The 20,832-nt window shown below is 37.8% G+C and overlaps 3 protein-coding genes across 5 annotated transcripts in view; all 3 read right to left on the bottom strand.

The window, feature by feature from the left end:
* Positions 1–2,335: 2,335 nt before the first annotated feature.
* Positions 2,336–6,497, bottom strand: LOC116293350 (uncharacterized). Its single transcript, XM_089024592.1, has 3 exons — positions 6,410–6,497; positions 4,879–5,554; positions 2,336–4,147 (listed from the first exon to the last, which is right to left on the bottom strand). The coding sequence occupies exons 2-3, from the start codon at positions 5,537–5,539 to the stop codon at positions 3,351–3,353; spliced, it is 1,458 nt and encodes a 485-aa protein (XP_088880718.1). The 5' UTR covers positions 5,540–5,554; positions 6,410–6,497; the 3' UTR covers positions 2,336–3,350.
* A 1,809-nt stretch (positions 6,498–8,306) lies between these two features.
* On the bottom strand, positions 8,307–14,740 carry LOC116292279 (uncharacterized). 3 transcript variants are annotated; one of them, XM_089024594.1, is made up of 5 exons: positions 14,415–14,740; positions 13,802–13,929; positions 13,450–13,561; positions 10,928–11,657; positions 8,307–10,247 (listed from the first exon to the last, which is right to left on the bottom strand). In XM_089024594.1, the coding sequence occupies exons 3-5, from the start codon at positions 13,495–13,497 to the stop codon at positions 9,826–9,828; spliced, it is 1,200 nt and encodes a 399-aa protein (XP_088880720.1). In that variant the 5' UTR covers positions 13,498–13,561; positions 13,802–13,929; positions 14,415–14,740; the 3' UTR covers positions 8,307–9,825. The 3 variants fall into 3 exon arrangements, with proteins under 3 accessions (XP_088880720.1, XP_088880721.1, XP_088880719.1); XM_089024595.1 differs by having other exon boundaries at positions 14,427–14,740; XM_089024593.1 differs by lacking the exon at positions 14,415–14,740 and adding an exon at positions 14,090–14,358.
* A 2,075-nt stretch (positions 14,741–16,815) lies between these two features.
* The window catches only part of LOC148904555 (uncharacterized), a 53,271-nt gene continuing 49,254 nt past the window's right edge, over positions 16,816–20,832 (bottom strand). The window contains exons 3-4 of the mRNA XM_089024589.1: positions 19,213–20,745; positions 16,816–18,434 (exon numbers count right to left, since the gene is read on the bottom strand). Of these exons, the coding sequence (XP_088880715.1) occupies positions 18,403–18,434; positions 19,213–20,745 (1,565 nt within the window). The 3' untranslated portion in view covers positions 16,816–18,402. The remainder of the gene's footprint in view (positions 18,435–19,212; positions 20,746–20,832) is intronic.

Here is a 20,832-nt window from a genome sequence, read left to right as displayed (position 1 = left end):
TACTTTCATCAGTAATAATTGTGAGGAAATTGTGAACCAATTTCCAAGTAAAAAGTACGAGAATTATTCTTTAAATAACTAGTTTTTAATTTGGTGGCCAGAACAGGAACTTTAGTGCTGGGATTTGCATTTTTTTCATTCTCATTTTTTAAATTTATTATCTTTAAGATATTTTCAGATTTCTCATTTACTTCGATAATAGAAGAGCTGCTTGCATCTGAACACATAAATGAGAATGGGAGAAAAGCAGAGAAAAAGACTTCTATAACTAGACCCTAGCTACCTAAACTACCACACCAACACTACTCACACTAGCTCTATCATAGAGGTGTTTGTATCCTACCACGCCAATACTACCCACAAATATCTTTGCTCTATCACATAGCCAGTGGAGCCGACCGGATTGGGAGATGTTTGCATCCCCCCCCGTCCCCAACACAGGCACACACACACATAGAATTTGATCAAAGAATATTTTAAACTCCCCAATTTGTCAAAGTCATTTACAGGGGCGGATCCAGTTCCACTTTGTGCCCCTACTTCAAAGATAACTTATACTGTTTTTCCCTTTGATCCTAAGGGGTGCACCCCTCCCTGGGTTACCATTGCATGCAGCACCCCTCCCTGAACAAAATCCTGGATCCACCCCTGATTTATGCCACTTTCAAATACATTGTACTGCATATTTACAGGATAGGGTGAGGATTTGGGAATCTGGACACATTACAATTAACCCAACTATCAAACCAACCCAAATACCCTTCTCCACCAGTTAATCAACCAATAATACTACAAGGCAGTTGCATGTAAACGTGTGTAAATTTATTGATAATCCTATAAAACACATATAATACATAGCACCCAGCGACATTACTTTTCATACACTATATAGACAGGCTCCTTCTTTGGGTATTTTCGTATTGAAAACTAATTTTCTTGAAGAAACGCTGTTGTACAAGGGTAAAATCTTGTTATTCTGAAAGTTTGACTTGTTTTTTTGGAAGTGAAGATGACCGATGAAAGTGGAATCAGTGTTAACCCAATTCGAAAATGAGGTTTAGGCCTTCATTGCTTATTTCCCATATATTTTCTTTAAAAAAGCCTGACAAATAAGCAACATCCTAACACAAATGCAACGAAACATCTTTGTACAATTGAAAATACTGCTTCAAACAGGCATTTTATCATAGTACATCAGTTTCTAACTGTTTAAAAAAGGTTTTGATCGTTAACCCAAAACGAAAATTGGGATCAAAACTCATACGGAAGTCTAGTTTTTGGCACTTTTTGCCATTATTGCTTATTATTCAATAGTAAAAACAAAAGATCATACAAGTTATACAATGGAATGAAGTGTCCTGTACATTTACCTCAAAGAGTTTTTATTAGTTAAAACTTGACCACTCATTGTAGGCCATAGTTATTCAAGGGCGGATCCAGCCAAAATTTGGGGGGGGGGGGGGGTCTAATTGAGTTTAGGTGGGGCTGATCGAGTATCTTCAGTCAACATCTAATTCTTCAGGGGTTTTTTCCTGCTGAAGGGGGGCTTCAGTTCCCCCCCTGGATCTGCCCTTGTTATTAACACAAATATATATGCAAGCTTTCACTTCTTCTTTTATAGCTTCATTCACTTGGTAAATCCTAATCCAATTAAAGGAAGTCTTCAGGTGATTTAGGTGATTTGAAGAAATAAAAGAAGAATCAATCTTGCATATTGTCTGAATGTCAATTTCCCTATTTCACTACCTGACTGTTTGTTTATGTGGGGGATAGAATTGCCAAATCCAACAGAAAATTCAACAAAATTTGCTCCTTGCGAAATAGTTTAATATAAAATGGCCTGGTTTTAAGATATAATATGTGTTAATATGTAGAAAAAAATATTCTGAGCGTTTGCTGGCTATTCTACTTCTCTTCAAGGATTGATACGGGTTTTAGAACAATTTTCGGTGAATTTGCGTTGATTTGACCCCCTCCGACAACCATGATCCTTTGCGTTTAAACAATAGATTGTTTTGATGTGACGTCACAGTGAAATAGGGCAATTAAAATACATTAGTAATGAAAAAAAGATAGATAACTACCTACCAAAAAGTGTGATATTGATAACAATTATTGCCCTGCCATTTTAAAACAGAATAGCAGAAATCATTGGTTTTAATTATGTAACTAAAAACTACCTTCCATTTAAAAAAATACAGTAGCCAATGAATGTAGAATTTGTGGCTTTTTTGTTTCATTGCTTAAAACATTTTTTTCTTTTTCTCTTTGTTTTTTTTCTTTTTTTTTTTTTTCTTTTTTTTTCTTCTTTTTTTTCATTTTTTTCTTTGTTTTTATTTTCTTTTTCATTTTTTTCTTTTTCATTTTTTTTCTTTTTCTTTACTCAAACTCATAATCACCACTACTGCAGTTTGTTAACTGACCTAGATTATTAGCCATTCCCAGGTCGAAAAAAAACTGGGTCGAATTGACATTTCAGTTTCAATGCATTGTGGGAGTTTTAAGGGACATATTTCCAAGATGGCATCTTTTCATCCACTAAAACAGTCCCACAATTCACTGCAGTGCCAACTCAACCCAGTTTCCTCAACCTTGGAATAGATAACTGCAAACTTGCTATCACCTTGCATTGCAGCTGCTAATTTCCCAGTGCAAGTTACAGTGTATACAAACGTTTTCCTCTCATGACTGTAAAAATTGCCTGTTACTATGCAATTTATGAGTATTTTGTCACAATTTTGTAGTAAGTAATAAAATAACTCAATAAAACCATACTACATAAGCCAAGTTTTAAACTTTAGCTAATTCATAATGGTCCCTTCTCAAAAAGGACTTGGATGCATGCGAGGCTACATGAAAATACAAAAGAAATCACACTTTTTCTCGATGGAATTCGTGGCATTTCCTTTGTAATTCCATGTTAGCCTCACATTCAAGACAGTTTTGTGTAGGGTCCATTGAGGTTTTAGAATGTTGGGAATGGGGTTTCAGAATGAACTGGCAGCTGCCAGTTCCCAAGCGGTTGCTTTGAAGTTAACCTCCAGCTACTTTTTCTTTTCTATAAAAAATTCTCATTAATATATCAGATCACAGCCAGCTTACTAGTACCTCAGACTCGTGACCACCTATCTCCAAAACATTCTGAAAGCCCTGAGTATGCCAAGTGTAAAATATGCATGCTATAAAAAAGTTTGGCTTTTGTTTGAGTGTCGAGGGTATCAAAGTTGAGAGTCAAAAAGCGATAAGGCATAACAAAATGAATGAATTTTGAACCAGATCTGCCTCCGATCTGTTTAATTTTTGGCTGGTACTTATATGGTCACCAGATGTACTCAGAATTACTAAGATTGTTAATGTGTTGCCATGTCATACATCATCGATACAACATCCTTTCTACCTATTTTAAATAGAATATCTACAAACTCATCTACTTTTTTTGCTTGGTGGATCATCACTTTGAAAACATCCTCCATAGGGTTTTCTTTTGCTAAATTCTCTCTCTGATAGTATTTCAAGCCAATTTCCTCAGCTACCTTGCGATAGTCATTGGCTGTTTGATTTTGTATAGGGTTAAGCATTAGACATACTTCATGTGTGACGTCATGGGGCATATCTTCAACTTTGGGACCATATGTCTGATGAATCAGTTTTTTTCCCTTTGTTTTTTCCCTTTCTTCTTCAGGATTCATAGGCCAGCTGGAATGCCTTACTGATCCTACTACTAATTCTGAGCCAATTCGTCCATCTTCAGACTCGGGGGCTGGGTTTCTCCAAAGCGGATGGCAAGGCTGTTCTGCAGTAGGGTTGCCCCCTCCTTCTTCAATCCTTCTGGAGGAAGGCTGGTCTGGAGGAGGGTTGCCCCCTCCTTCTTCAATCCTTCTGGAGGAAGGCTGGTCTGGAGGAGGGTTACCCCCTCCTTCTTCAATCCTTCTGGAGGAAGGCTGGTCTGGAGGAGGGTTACCCCTTCCTTCTTCAATCCTTCCAGAGGAAGGCTGGTCTGGAGGAGGGTTGCCCCCTCCTTCTTCAATCCTTCTGGAGGAAGGCTGTACTGCAGTAGGGTTGTCCCCTCCTTCAATCCTTCTGGAGGAAGGCTGGTCTGGAGGAGGGTTGTCCGTCCCTCTTGCAGGTTCAGCAATTTCTTCTAGTCCTGTTCCAAAACATCATTAATTTATTTATACTTGAATGTAAATTAACATGAAATTTATCAATTTATTAATTCATTCATTCATCCATCCGCACATCCATTCGTTAATTATTTTTTGATTGTACTGAAACTGTCCTTTCTTTCTTTGAATGATCGAATGAATGAATGAATGGATGGACAGATGAATAATTAAATGAATGAATGTATGGATCAATGAATGGATGAATGACATTACATTTATGGAGGGAGTGAATAAACAGGGGCGGATCCAGGAATTTTAGAAGGGGAGTGATGATTACAAATTTACCAGGAATTCGAGGTAAAGGAGAGTGACTGTTACTAACAATAATACTGAGAAATTTGAGCAAAAGGGGGGTGACTAGTCACCCCTTTTACCACACCTTGATCCACCCCTGATAAATTTTAGTATTTCTGTTTTGAAGAAGGCAGAAATGGCTAAAAAACGACAGGGAAGAGGGAGAAACAATACAAAAATATACGGAGAAGGGAGAGTCGGCACAAAGATCAGAGAAAAGGGATAAATTCACTATTATTCAATTTACCGGTAAATTTGTTTGAAGAGGAAGAAATGGTCAAAAAAATTGGGAAGGGAAAGAGATGGCATAAAATATAGAAAGGGGAATATCAAAATGACTGTTTCTCTCTGCTCTATTATATACTAATGATTCATAAAAATACTTAGTAATGTGATTTGATTTACTTATATACTCTACCTTTTAAAAGGAAACAATACTTTTTAATTCTGCCGTTCTCCTTCTTGTAGCATCCAATCACATAGCTTTCATAGATTGATGAACGAATCAGTAGAATACCCTGCTCATCCAACTTGGCAGATTCCTCTTTAAACCCACAAAACTTTAATAATTTTTTTGTTTCCACTTTTTTGATTCCATAAAAGAAATTCTTACTTTGTAAAATTTGACTTGAATTGTTGAATAAGAGGAGGTCTGAGCTCCATTTTTTTAAAAATGAAGATTCTTGGGAACTTTTCTCTGGTAAAGGAATGACAAAATAGTTATTACTGTGATACTTTTTAAAAATTCCGCCACTGTTATTCTCATCTACTGAAAACTCTTTTCCTTGTTCCTTTCCATATCGGTGAAGTTTGACCACAATTTTCGTACTGTTTTCATCCATTTGTTTGGGTCTGCATGAGCAGAACCATGGCACAAATATAAAATACTTCACTTCCTCATAACTTTTGTTGTCCAATTGAAGAACATTTCTAAGGCTTTTGTCTTTCATTGATAGATGTATGGCACAACCAACCAGCTCTGCTATTAGCTCTTCACTTCCATTTTTCAGTTCAACTTTTGCTATTCCTTGGGTATCGTCTGGTTGCTTTACACCAATAGTTTCTCCATAGCTCGGCATATTGAATAAATCAATCTTCAGATGGGTATACAAAACAAGAATACAAATAAATTTACATTGAGGTTATATCTTCTATCTTTTATGGGATGGTTTGAGGCAACCAGCCAGTGGGGTTATCTTTAGCTTGGGCATAATATTTCATTCCAATCTCCGACCACACGTCATTCCCCTGAGTATCATTCCTTTGTTAAATAGTTGAGAAGACATGTGAATATAAATAAATATCAAACAAAGAATCTTATTCTCAAGACAATGGCATGTGGTCTGAAATGGGAAAACAATACTCTCAAAGCTCTCAAAGTAAAGAAAGTAGTTATTATAAGAGGTCAAAAATTCCATAGTTTTTAAAATTCTGTTAACCCTCATTCGATGATACGACAACCCCCGGCCCCCTCCCTCCATATTTTCCAAAGATATTTGCATCCCATTCCCTGTCAATAAGGGCAAGTACATTTTTTTATTGGAGTGGGGGGAGGGGTGGTTGACTACACTATTTTATTGGATGGAGAGTAAATTCTCGTGCGATTTGTCTGGCGTATCCCTTGCTGTGTCACGACCGTGTTCGTGCCGTGAACTTTTCACAGTCATACGAAAACTGCACTATGTCTTAAGTCGAGGATAAGTAGAAAGAAAGAAAGAATTCAAAGTTATTTTTCAAGAAAAAAGAATAACTTAAACGAGAGAGACGTCTTTTATATTCTTAGTTTTGAACAAGACAAGAATGTTGTCTTTCTCTGTCTTTCTGCCTCTAACCCGCTCTAAGGAATTATAAAGCTTGTATTAAAGACCTTCGAGTCTCGCCTTTCCCCGAAATCAATATTATTGAGAAAAGAAGCCGGCAATTTCCCTCTAGATTATTTAAAGGCTTACCTTCTTTATGCTTTATTAATTGCAAGAAAGAATATTTAGTTTTCCAATTATTGTCTGTGAAGATTCGAAGGATAGTAGTCGGTTTCCTAGAATTTTAAGAATATCTACATACATACAGGTAACCCAACAATAACTTTTGTGCTTATAAGTTAAGTGACGTATTTCCGGGCACAAAAACCTCTTAATCCAAGCCAAGATATCCTCTACTTTCATCAGTAATAATTGTGAGAAAATTGTGAACCAATTTCCAAGTAAAAAGTACGAGAATTATTCTTTAAATAACTGGTTTTTAATTTGGTGGCCAGAACAGGAACTTTAGTGCTGGGATTTGCATTTTTTTCATTCTCATTTTTTAAATTTATTATCTTTAAGATATTTTCAGATTTCTCATTTACTTCGATAATAGAAGAGCTGCTTGCATCTGAACACATAAATGAGAATGGGAGAAAAGCAGAGAAAAAGACTTCTATAACTAGACCCTAGCTACTTAACCTACCACACCAACACTACTCACACTAGCTCTATCATAGAGGTGTTCGTACCCTACCACGCCAATACTACCCACAAATATCTTTGCTCTATCACATAGCCAGTGGAGCCGACCGGATTGGGAGATGTTTGTATCCCCCCCCCCCGTCCCCAACACAGGCACACACACATAGAATTTGATCAAAGAATATTTTAAACTCCCCAATTTGTCAAAGTCATTTACAGGGGCGGATCCAGTTCCACTTTGTGCCCCTACTTCAAAGATAACTTATACTGTTTTTCCCTTTGATCCTAAGGGGTGCACCCCTCCCTGGGTTACCATTGCATGCAGCACCCCTCCCTGAACAAAATCCTGGATCCACCCCTGATTTATGCCACTTTCAAATACATTGTACTGCATATTTACAGGATAGGGTGAGGGTTTGGGAATCTGGACACATTACAATTAACCCAACTATCAAACCAACCCAAATACCCTTCTCCGCCAGTTAATCAACCAATAATACTACAAGGCAGTTGCATGTAAACGTGTGTAAATTTATTGATAATCCTATAAAACACATATAATACATATAAGCACTCAGCGACATTACTTTTCATACACTATATAGACAGGCTCCTTCTTTGGGTACCAGAATTCTTTTGGTATTGAAGCAGTGAGCGCCAAAAACTATTTTCTTGAAGAAATGCTGTTGTACAAGGCTAATTATAAAATCTTGTTATTTTTGGAAGTGGAGTTGACCGATGAAAGTGGAATCAGGGTGTTAACCCAAAGCAAAAATTTTATTCGAAAATGAGGTTTAGGCCTTCATTTGCTTATTTTCCCAAACATTTTCTATAAAAAAGCCTAGCTGACAAATAAAGCAACATTCTAACACAAAGGCAACAAAACATCTTTGTACAATAAGCCTGAAGCGAGATGACATTTTACCCCCGACTCTATACCATAATAGTTTCTAAAATTCTTTCATATTAAAATTTTTTATTCCTTAGAGAATACAGGAACAATAGTCATAATTAAAGAACAAAAGCAATGTGAAAAGGATTATGGTCTAGAGACGGGGGTAAAACGTCATCTTGCTTCAGGCTTATTGAAAATACTGCTTCAAACAGGCATTTTATCATAGTACATCAGTTTCTAACTGTTTAAAAAAGGTTTTGATTGTTAACCCAAAACGAAAATTGGGATCAAAACTCATACGAAAGTCTAGTTTTTGGCACTTTTTGCCATTATTGCTTATTATTTAATAGTAAAAACAAAAGATCATACAAGTTATACAATGGAATGAAGTGTCCTGTACATTTACCCCAAAGAGTTTTTATTAGTTACAACTTGTCCACTCATTGTAGACCATAGTTATTCAAGGGCGGATCCAGCCAAAATTTGGGGGGGGGGGGGGGGGGCTGATTGAGTTTCTTCTGTCAACACAATGGAAAACAATAAAAAAAGCATCTAATTCTTCAGTTTTGTTTTTTGTTGTTTTTTTTTCTGTTGAAGGGAGGCTTCAGCCCCCTGGACCCGCCCTTGTTATTAACATAATGAATATGCAAGCTTTTACTTCTTTTTTTTATAGCTTCATTCATTTGGCAAATTCTTATCCAAAAAGGAAGTCTTCAGGTGATTTGAAGAACTAAAAGGAATCAATCTTGCATATTGTCTGAATGGCAATTAAAATATGTTAGTAATAAAATAAACAGATAATTACCTACCAAAAAGTGCGATAGTGATAGTAATTATTGCCCTGCCATTTTAAAACAGAATTGCAGAAATTCATTGGTTTTAATTATGTAACTAAAAACTACCTTCCATGTAAAAAAATACAGTAGCCAATGAATGTAGAATTTGTGGCTTTTTTGTTTCATTGCTTAAAACATTTTTTTTCTTTTTCATTTTTTTTTTTTTTTCAATTCTTTTTTTCTTTACTCAAACTCGTAATTACCACTACAGTAGTTTGTTAACTGCTTTGTTATTCCTTTTTTCTTTTTTTTCCCTTTCTGACCTAGATTATTAGCCACTCCGATCTTGAAAAAACTGGGTCGAGTTGACATTTCAGTTTAAATGCATTTTGGGGTTGTCTAAAGGGACATATTTCCAAGATGGCACCTTTTTTGTCTCCTAAGATAGTCCCACAATGCATAGCAGTGCCAACTTGACCCAGTTTCCTCAACCTTGGAATAGATAACTGCAAACTTGCTATCACCTAATTGCATTGCAGCTGTTAATTTCCCAGTGCAAGTTACAGTGTATACAAACGTTTTCCTCTCATGACTGTAAAAATTGCCTGTTACTATGCAATTTATGAGTATTTTGTCACAATTTTGTAGCTAAGTAATAACATAATTCAATAAAACCATACTACGTAAGCCAAGTTTTAAATTTTAGCTAATTCATAATGGTCCCTTCTCAAAGAGGACGCATGGGAGGCTACATGAAAATACAAAAGAAATCACACTTTTTCTCGATGGAATTTTTGGCATTGTGAATTTATATTTCCATGTTAGCCTGGCATCCAAGACAATTTTGTGTAGGGTCCATTGAGGTTGTAGAATGTTGGGAATGGGGTTTCAGAATAAACTGGCAGCTGCCAGAGCCCCAGCGGTTGCCTTGAAGTTAACCTAAAGCTCCTTTTTCTTTTCTATAAAATACCTTCTGTATCTTGTATCGGATCACAGCCAGCTACTTCAGACTTATGACCATTAACCTACTCCAAAACATTCTGAAAGCCCTGAGTATGCCAAGTGTAAAATATGCAAGCTATAAATGAGTTTGGCTTTTGTTTGAGTGTCGAGGGTATCAAAGTTGAGAGTCAAAAAGCAATAAGGCATAAAAATAACAAAAGGAATGAATTTTGAACCAGATCTGCCTCTGATCTGTTTAGTTTTTGGTTGGTGCTAATGGCCACCAGACCTACTCGCAATTACTAAGATCATTTATGTGTTGCCATTTCACACATCATCAAAACAACATCCTTTCTATCTATTTTAAATAGAATATCTACAAACTCATCTACTTTTTTTGTTTGCTTGATCATCACCTCAAAAACATCCTCCATAGGGTTTTCTTTTGCTAAATTCCTTATCTGATAGTGGGTCATGCCAATTTCCCCTGCTACCCTGCGATAGTCATTGGCTTTTAGCCTTTGTATGGGGTTAAGCATTAGACATACTTCGTGCTTAACGTCAAGGGGCATATCCACAACTCTTGGACCATATGTCTCATGAATCAATTTTTTTTTCTGTGCTTTTTCCCTTTCCGCTTCAGGATTCGTAGGCTGGCTTGAATGCCCTTGAGGTATTACTAATAAAGGCTGTTCTTGAGTAGGGTTGTTACTTCTTTCTGCTTGTTCAGCTAAAAAAAAACATTAAATTACTTTCTCTCATATTTGAATGTAAAACAAAATAAAATTTACCATTTCTTTCTAATCTTCTTTCCTTCCATTATTTTGGGCGGGAAACAATCAGGTTTGGAGAATGTACAGCACGTTTTGCAAGGTGATTGGTATGTTTTCATTTCATTTGTACACTTTAACCTTGGAAAAAGTTATTCTATACTGGATATTTAGCTGTTAGGTGAAGATCTGAGGCGTTTAATCTTTGATAGAATATTGAACGAGGGCAGTGATTGATCAAAAGTCAGGAAATAAAATTATAATCCTAGATCTGTAAGCATGGGCTTAGCTGCAACTCACCTCCGGCTTCCCATTGGAAATGCCCATAGATAAAGATTGGCCACTCACATTGTATACAACTGTTTCAAAAACGATTGGTGAAGGTTTTGTAGCATGTTGCATATGCTGAATACCAAGCCAAGCATGCACTATGTGAGATGTGAATACAATCAGCAAAAGGTCATAATGATATGGAATTTAACTAAACTTTGTCTGCATGTTTTTCATATATATACATATATATATATATATATGCAAGTTACATGTAACAAAACCTTTACCAACCTTTTTTGAAATAGCTGTATTTTACTTAAAGTGTACTAGCTTTCAAGTTTAACATTAAACCACCATAAAAACTTACCTCTTCGTTTCTTGTAACAATATACTATTAAAAGAGCTAGAAAGACAATGCTGACAGGCACAAGTATTGCCAATAAAATGTCTTTAGGTTTTTCAGAACCCTTAGTTGTACTTTTGAATTCTGAATCATTCGGATTAAAGGTGGTGGGATTGGATTTGTTCTGTGATTCTTCTGTCCTAGCTTGTTTTACTGTATGAACAGTTGTTTTTGGTGCCAGAGTCGTTGGATCAGCTGTAGTTGTTGGTGCAGAAGTTGTCGTTGGATCACATGATTTTGCAGTATATAAGGAACATTTCTTTTCCAAATGTTTACATTCCTCTACATTATCATTACTCTTGTCCTGACAACACCAGCTGCATGGCTTGCAGTCTCTTGTGTGTGTATCCCTATAATATCCTGGTTTACAGGTACATCGTTTAGTGTCTTTTTCTCGTGTACATTGTCCAATCTGAACTTCATTTTCTTGACAACGAGTACATTGCTTGCACTGACTAATGTTGTAGGTGTCTGAGTACGTATGATTGGCAATGCATTCAACACAGTCAACTTTAGTTCCTGCAGCATACCTTCTTCCGCATTCGTCTGATAGCCCTAAACCAGGTGGACATGAACGACATTTCCATATCGCGACAGAACCATTAGAACTGCACAAACCAAGTCCAAATTCATCATATTTTAATTTATCAAAATTACACATTGGTGCTGCCTTGATAAACATCAACAAATAACACTGTAAACATAATAATGGAATAATTAATACTTTAATAATAATAATTAATTATCTTTAGTATTGAAGATAACATGTTAGCATTTGATCATGAAACACATACACATTAAGGTCCAGTTAAATGAGCCTGACAATCGCATTCAGCAAACTTTTATCTTACGAGTGAAAGGACATTGCCATGTTCATGTGTCGTAATAATTTGATGGAAATTAAATGTGTATGAAAATTGTAAATGTGCATGTGTAGTGCCGAAAAATGTTCACTGAATGCTTATGAACCATGCATGTCAAACAATGCCAACATTTTTAAGGGAACTTAAAAGTCAAAACAATACAGACTCAGCAATAGAAATGTTGGTGTGATGTCAGGAAAATGTTTATATACTTGCCAAAAGTACAAGTCATGCTGCATGTTTATTTTTGAATGAATTTAGCTTTAGTTTGCTAGCCGTTATTATTGAAGTTTGATGTCTCCTTCATCGACTAGCATTTCAACAACCGTCAATCAATAAAAACACAGTGTATATTTATCTTGAGAGAAATTTTGGACTGAGTTAAAAAATTTTAATCCTTTACAATCTAAAATCTCCCTCAAGATATTGTTTCCTTTATTGCAACTCTTGGATTGACAGTTATTGGAATGCTAATCATTAAAGTTTGTGGTTCGCACTTCAACAATAATGGTATACATAGTACAGTTAAAAATACTAGTTACTGAATGTGAGGCTTTGATTTGCAAAACATACGAGTGCAAAGCAAAAAAGGCATCGATTTACTCCACATGGCCCAGACATTTAGCTCGACTAGTTTCTAAAGCTATTTCTAAATGTCTGTGCTCTCATCAACTGATATACCAAATAAGATAATTTTTGTACTTAATTTACTTTCTTTGGACACAATAAAGTTATTGTTGTTGTTATTGAAGGAAACTTCAAACTAATTCTTTTAGACTTCAGATTCACAGCCAATATGAAAAACACTACTGCCTTTCCTTTTCTGTCCTGTCTTTTCACATGAAAATATGCAAAATCTCTCCAGGAATGAATGAGAAGCCTTGGAAAATTATGACTAAATGAACAGAGATTTTTTTGAAGCAAGCTGGCCATGCAAATCATGCTCAATGACAGAAAACATACTTTTAACTCAGTGAAAATGTACTGCTTACTCTCCTGTCCACAATTGCATTTCAATTCAAGTGAGATTTACAGGGCTGTCAACCCCCGAGATATTCAAATCTGGAGAATTGATAGGGAAGGGACATGACGTCACAGCACGTCAAAAAGCATGCGAAAAGACGTCTTTCGCTTTGTAACATTTGATGTGATGGGTTTATTTCTGACCAATCAGATTATCACTTATATTACAATGGCCTGCTTGCAAGAACAGTTTATGAGAAATGTTTTGATTTTGTTAGCGATGTAAAACAACACAAACAACATGAAATAATTGGAATTTTATGGTTGTGAAAGTCTAGTCTCACAAGACAAGAAATGGTTAGCTTCGGGGATTATCAGGGAGATTTGATACTCTAATCTGGAGACTGGGAGACACGGTCCCAAATCTGGAGACTCCTGGTTTATCGGGGAGAGTTGACAGCCCTGGAATTACATGGAAATACTTCAAGAGCAGATAAGCCTGGAAAACAGCCTAAAAAACAGCTTTGAATAAGCAAAACCTTCAAATATTTCATCTTTATTCACTGAAATAGTTTTTAATACTTACAATGTGAATCAACTAACTCAAAATTCTTATTTTCTTAATATTATCAAAATGAATGAATGAATGATTTTACTCACTGAACTAAGAAGTGTTGTAACAACCATGTTACTGAAGGTGCTTCCCATTTTGATTGAGGTTTTCTTTGGGTTTTTACGATGATTATAAGATGATTATAGCTATCTTTAACTCCTGTGATAAATGAAATGTGTTATTAATACTAATCTTGTCAATATTTTACACCTTATTACGTTTACATGCTGTAACTTCATAATGAAGCAAACGTAGTTAAGTTTCCCAAGTCATGGTGCGACTAGCAACTATATAGACACAGTCTTTTCGTCTTTTCATATAGTCTTATCCCTTAGAAAAAACATTAAACTTACTACACATTCTTCAACCACAAAGCCACTTAATACTAAAGATTCTCACCTGATACGAATGCTTGAAGTTAATGTATTTTCATCCTCATTACATGCAGCATTTGCATGCCAAATTTTCAGCTAAACCAGGTGGATGATATTACTAGTAGAATACTAGCGTGGACTGCGTCGGTGTTTCTGAATAAAACAGTAGAAACTTGTAGATAAATTGAATCACCGTGAAGAGATTAATGGGAACTGACGCTTCGGAACTTATTAGTCCTTCGTCGGAGTAAGCTAGAGCGACGCTAAATCGTCTTTCTCTAATTTACAGTGACTTTGTTTTGTTTGTTAATACCTTTAAACCTTTGCTTTATAGTTTAGATTTAAGTAATCTTAGAAGATCGCGTGTAGGAGAGCCAAACGAACGGGATTATCCCTATATTGTTCCACTCTGTCTGCCGCGAATGTCGCCAAGCCAAGAAAGAAAGAAAATGATTGAAGTAGTTGATGAGTAAGCAGTTTATATTTTTGTGCAATCTCGTACCCAGAGCCTGCGGCGAAGGACGGGGGCTCTGGGCATGATTCTTGGGCCTCCTGTGAACACTTCCCTTATGGTTCTGGAAAGACTGGAAAATACTTTTACTTTGAAATCATCATTGCAATAACATCTCAATATTTACCTCCTGATTTACCTCATATGGATATATTTTTGTGGATAACGAAGGCTATCCATTAGATTTCAGCCCTCGAAAACATCGTCGATAAGATCGTCGATAGCACGTCATCTTTCTCAGGGAGGGTCTGCTTTTGAGCTTCTTTACGGCAAATACGAATTGTTTACAGTTATCGTGGAACTTGAAATCTTCATTTTGTGAAAGTTGAATATCTCTAGCCATTGCTGTACGCGTCTTTTCTCCGTTGAATATGGCGAGGGAAGGAAAGAATACCAGCAGTTCTCGTGACCGAAGGACAAAAGAGTATCAGCGGAAGCTTAACTTCCTCCCGAACCAAGGGAGCACGGCAAATGCGCGCAAGCGCGCGGCTTTCATATTTTGGGTTTCCTGTGGTAAAAAATGGGCTTCCTGTGGTAATGACGAATGCGGTTTTTCGAAAAAATATAGTGCGGGCTCAATCCAATATGGCGCTACATAAGTTAAACGGGAGGGAATCAAGGTTGTCTCGCACGTGCTCCAGGATTTCTTCCCAGCTTTGTCCATTTTGTTCTTTATAGCAACGAAGAACCAATTCTTTTTCTGGATTCGTAATTCTAGTACGCTTACGAGATGGACCTGTATACGAGAATTTGCATTGCATAAGTGAAGAATGAGTGTTGACACGTTCTGTGTTACACATGAAACAAAGGCTAAGCAAAACACTTTCTTTATAACTCGACCCATAAAATGAAAATTTTCACAAATACCTTGCTCTGACTTATCCGTACTACTCATGTAGGATCCTTTCTTTTATCTTCACTTGTAACTAGCTCGTCTTATGTAGCTTGCGAGAAATGACGAAAAAAAACACTTTCACAGTAAGCTAATGCAAGAGAAAATGAACTACAGAAAAACAAATGGTTTAAAAATAGCATCAAACTGTGCACATGATGGTTACAAGGCTATATAGGAGGGATTCCTTCTCTTAGCTCATATTCTCTTGGCTAATGTCATTGCGCTCTTGCTACAATTAACATTAGCATTGTTCATTTTCACACCTACTCACTAAGGTATTTAACTCCAAGATGAATGCGCTCATTCGCTTGTGGTCTTTTTTATTCAGTTTGTAATTCATCAACTGAATGATGTCGAAGATAAAGAGGAGGAATCATGTAAGAAGAAAAAAGACCCGGGGGGGGGGGGGGGGTACTCCCCTATATTTGCTATACGGGTATGTGCCGGAACAAAAACAATAAAAACGTTAGTAAGTATTGATTGCAATCTATTGAATAACCGTCTTTTCCGTTTTTAAGTCTGGGATAGGGTGTACAATTCTTAGTTTTAGTCTGGGGTAGGGTATGTAAAATCAAAATTTTAGGTCTGGGATAGGGTCAGGGTTTTGAGGTCCTGGTGGAACACCCATACCCTACCCCCCCCCCCCCCCCCCTGAACTTTCTATGCTGTTTAGTACTATTTTGCCTCTTTTGACACCATATAAACACGTCTTCGCTTGTGAATATTCAAAATTGTTTGCAGCGCGTTGTAGTTCCTTTGATACTTGTCCTAATTTCTCTGTGCGGTCTTCCGTTGACAGAGTCGAACATTTCATTGATCAACCGTCTTCCCTTTGGACCGCACTTACCTTTTTATGGGCGTGACGTGTTCACCATGTATCGTCGACATCGATATTTGTTTTGGCTAAATACTGGTGAATTACCCTAGACACTAGAACAGATAGTTAGCGGATGTTTCTCCACAATTATGTCGTACTAATAGAAATGGGAACATTAGACAGAGGCAGAGAAGAGGAAAACTGAATATGACAAATCAAGTGTTACTGGTCATGATCTGGCTAAGAAAGTATCCCTATCTTGATAGCCTTGCATTGTTATTTGATGTAAGCACTCAAACTGTATCGGCAATTGTCTATCATGTAGTTCCCGTTCTTTGGAGATATTTTCAAAGTCAAGTTACTTGGCCCACCATAGCTGAATGGAATGTTATGCGAGGCTCTTGGGAATCGTTTCCAAACGCGGTAGGGTGCATTGATGGTACTCCTCACAGGATATATAGGCCACGGGTAGAACCACAGCGTGATTTTTATAGTGGACATCGTCATTATTAGCCATTATAGCCAGACATTAGCCGATCAAGGATACCCTGATATAGAACCCCTTGTGACACCGTTTCGACAGCAGCAAATCAGACAAATGAGAATAGGAAAAAAACGCCGTGCCCAGAAATTCAACCGACACCCAACTCACTACCGTGTTTCAGTGGAGCATACGATCAATGACATGTGAAGACTTATAAAGCTATAGGATCTCTCTGGCGTCACCCACGCTGGTTCCAACCTGTTGCTGTGGAGCTGTGCACATTTCTAGCACAACGCCACATAGAGCTATTTCAGACAGTTTGAGACATGAGATATTACCAAAGTCCCTATAGGGCCTTAGTGAATGTTAATGGCACTTTATTTATTCATGTCACTTTGACTTGTTTTTGTTTTCAATGAAATATCATTTTTTAATTCGTAGAACAAAGTGTTTATGATTTTAATACAGTCAGTTTCGTACACGCAATGCCTGATCGGGTGGTTAGTTAAACTCATTTGCATATTTTGACTCACATTATCATAAATAGTGAGTTAGTGAGCTTACACGGAACATCTCTAATTAGGTGTTGTATTAACTATGGTCAGGTCTAACAGTTAAATTATACATCTATTTACATAAATTCTTACTCCCCACAGAGTACAAACACTAAAAGTATCCAGTACTTCGTACTATTTAGCACTTTGAAAGAAAGAAAACAATATAAACTAGAATAATTGAATACTATTTAGTAAAGTTTTAATAGGTTGCACGCTTTTAGTCTTTGTACTCTTTTCGATATCTGTCAAAAACAAAAAAACTATTATCAGATAATAGTTTTTTTTTTTTTGATAATACACATATAATAGGCTCTGATAACAGTCCGCAATTATTTGCATGCTTCAAGCTTAGTAATAATCAAAAGGATTTTTATTCTTTTGTAGAATATTGGAGGTTGTTTTGATCTCTTGTTTTCTGGTTTCATGTCGTAGAAATAGTCAAATACAATAGTTTGAAGATTTATTTTGACATGTTTTGACTTAACATCCACTAGTTGCCCCTCAGTCAACTGCTCGTTTGGCCCCAAGTTAACTCCAAAAAAGTCACATGATTGATAGCAAACAATACAGTAAACTAATCACTAATTCTTACTAGCTCTGGACTACGCGAACATTTTGGACAATAGAGTGCAACCCATATATCTGTGAAATAGCACAAAAACTAAATAACACTACTCTTTCTACTCTGTATTTCTTTTGTTTTCGATTGTTTCATTGGTGCTATTTTGTACTAATTAGTTAGTGCTGTTTCACTCTGATATATGGTTTGCACTCTGACATTCTTTTAACTCAGCATAAAGAACTTTTTTTCACTGAATAGTCTTTGTTTTATAATAATCTCTATGATATAAATACAAGCCCAGGCGATGAAATCTATTCATTCAACTAGGCCTGGGTCCACTGGCGTATTATATATGTGGAACCCACCCTAAAACGCCTGCCATCAACATACTTCCAGACGGAGCAACGTGGGGATTTAATTCTAGGTCATTTACTATGATATTAAATAGATTGGTCCCAACTTAGTTCCTGTGGGACGCCTGCACAGACGGGAAGACACTTGGACACGCTTTGATCAAGCCTAACACATTGTATACGATCTGAAAGAAAGCTTCATATTCATTTAGTAGTGAGTGGAGAACGGTGTTTAGAATAGAATAGAATAGAATAAATCATATATATAGCGCCAAAATCCTAAAGTTCAATGGGGCTTAAATACAATGCATTATAAATACGCTATACAAACGCCCGCAGCCTGTTTTGCAATGAAGTGTAAGAAAACTGCATATTTGTTTCTATAGAGCAGTTAATTTTGTTCTAGCACAAAGATGAATCAGATACCTATGAAAATCTTTGAAATCATCATGTACGGCTCTCGCCGGCCCTCATCCATTCTGAAAAGAAAAATTTTTTTATTGGTGATTACTTTGTACATTCTTTTCGCTGCTATCTGTTTACGGTGTTCAGTCCTGATCATTAGTTATGCTCTGATCAATAATCCCGAAGTGTCATATCCCACGAGGTACTTTTAAGCTTATACATACGTGGGATATTCCGGGATACGGCTGCTGTCACGAGAAAGCACTGTATATTAACTATTTCATCTCCCCGACTAATGAAAATTCCCAGGGCAATGTCTGATGGGAAGGAACAATAGAATACCGTCGAATATACAACATTGTTTTGATTTCTGCATTCTGATAGGTGTACTTTCCATGCTAAGTACTATACAGACTGCGAGCAGTCCCTCTAATTTCCCTTGGTCACTGTCCGTCTGTCTGTCCGCATCGATTGGCCAAGGAAGATTCGTCCTTCCCTCCCAAGCCTTTCCCCCAGGGACTTTCGACTCGTAACCAATTTTCCTTGGCCAATTGACACGGACAGTCTGATTCGTCCTTTCTTTCCAGCCCCCTCCCCCAGGGACTTTTGACTCGTAAGCAATCTTCCTCGGCCAATCGACACGGACAGACAGACGGACATTGACCAAGGGAAATAGGGGGACTGCTCGCAGTTTCAGTACTATACAACTTGTATATTTCACCATCTAAAGCAAAACTATGTCAGGTGTGCCAGCAACATAGGTACTAAATTCTTATCCTTTTACAAGAACATTGAGAAAGCACACCTCAGTACTCAGTACTCTACTAAATATCTCTCTTAATTTAAATTCACCTTCAACTTCCTCGGCAAGTTGTCTGTTCTCTAATTTCTTTTCAAGGACCTCCTTAAGTTTTGCTGGCGTTGCTTCCTCTCCCCACTTTTGTTGCCACTTAGAAAACATTTGTACTGCTTTTTCTTCGGTGTGTTTATAATCATCATCTATTGCCTCGATAGTGCAATCTTCAATACCAAGGTGTCGTCCAAGAAACTTCCATTTTATGCCGACTTTTTTGGCGAAGCTATGCAGAAAATCTGGAAAAGCTTCGTCTGGTCTGAGCTGAGGTGTAATGGAGCCACCAACTCCACCAGTAGCTTCACTTCTACTCAGGGGACGTTGTTCTGCAGTAGGGTTCCCCCTCCCACCTTCACTCCTTCCAGAAAGAAGCTGATCTGGAGGAGGGTTGCCCCTTCCTTCTTCACTTCTTGGTCTCAGCTGAGGTGGTAGGGTGCCACCAGATCCATCAGTCCTAGCTGATGGTAGATGAGGTGGATGGGAGTTGCCAGCTCCATGAGTACCTTCACTCCTTCCAGAGGGAAGCTGATCTATAGGAGGGTTGCCCCTTCCTTCTTCACTTCTTGGTCTCAGCTGAGGTGGTAGGGTGCCACCAGATCCATCAGTTCTAACTGTTGGCAGCGGAGGTGGATGGGAGTCAACAGCTCCATGAGTACCTTCACTCCTTCCAGAGAGAAGCTGATCTAGAGGAGGGTTGGCCCTTCCTTCTTCACTTCTTGGTCTCAGCTGAGGTGGTAGGGTGCCACCAGATCCATCAGTTCTAACTGTTGGCAGCGGAGGTGGATGGGAGTCAACAGCTCCATGAGTACCTTCACTCCTTCCAGAGAGAAGCTGATCTAGAGGAGGGTTGGCCCTTCCTTCTTCACTTCTTGGACTCTGCTGAGGTGGTAGGGTACCAGCAGATCCATCAGTTCTAACTGTTGGCAGCGGAGGTGGATGGGAGTCACCAGCTCCATGAGTACCTTCACTCCTTCCAGAGAGAAGCTGATCTAGAGGAGGGTTGGCCCTTCCTTCTTCGCTTCTTGGTCTCAGCTGAGGTGGTAGGGTACCAGCAGATCCATCAGTTCTAACTGTTGGCAGCGGAGGTGTATGGGAGTCAACAGCTCCATGAGTACCTTCACTCCTTCCAGAGAGAAGCTGATCTAGAGGAGGGTTGGCCCTTCCTTCTTCACTTCTTGGACTCTGCTGAGGTGGTAGGGTACCAGCAGATCCATCAGTCCTAACTGTTGGCAGCGGAGGTGGATGGGAGTCACCAGCTCCATGAGTACCTTCACTCCTTCCAGAGAGAAGCTGATCTAGAGGAGGGTTGGCCCTTCCTTCTTCGCTTCTTGGTCTCAGCTGAGGTGGTAGGGTACCAGCAGATCCATCAGTTCTAACTGTTGGCAGCGGAGGTGGATGGGAGTCACCAGCTCCATGAGTACCTTCATTCCTTCCAGAGGGAAGCTGATCTAGAGGAGGGTTGCCCCTTCCTTCTTCGCTTCTTCCACAAAGGGACCTTCTTCTTTCTGCAGGTTCATCGATGTCTTCTAGTCCTGTTCAAAGAACATCATCAATGAAATTTACTATTCTATTCCATTCATTCATTTGTTCATTCATTCATTCATCCATTCATTTATTCA

The sequence above is a fragment of the Actinia tenebrosa genome, unplaced genomic scaffold (assembly GCF_029948245.1).
Source record: "Actinia tenebrosa isolate PJP-AT-01 unplaced genomic scaffold, QUT_ActTen_1.0 PGA_scaffold9__36_contigs__length_13948895, whole genome shotgun sequence".
Lineage (NCBI taxonomy): Eukaryota > Metazoa > Cnidaria > Anthozoa > Actiniaria > Actiniidae > Actinia > Actinia tenebrosa.
This window is presented reverse-complemented; position numbering and strand designations above follow the sequence as displayed.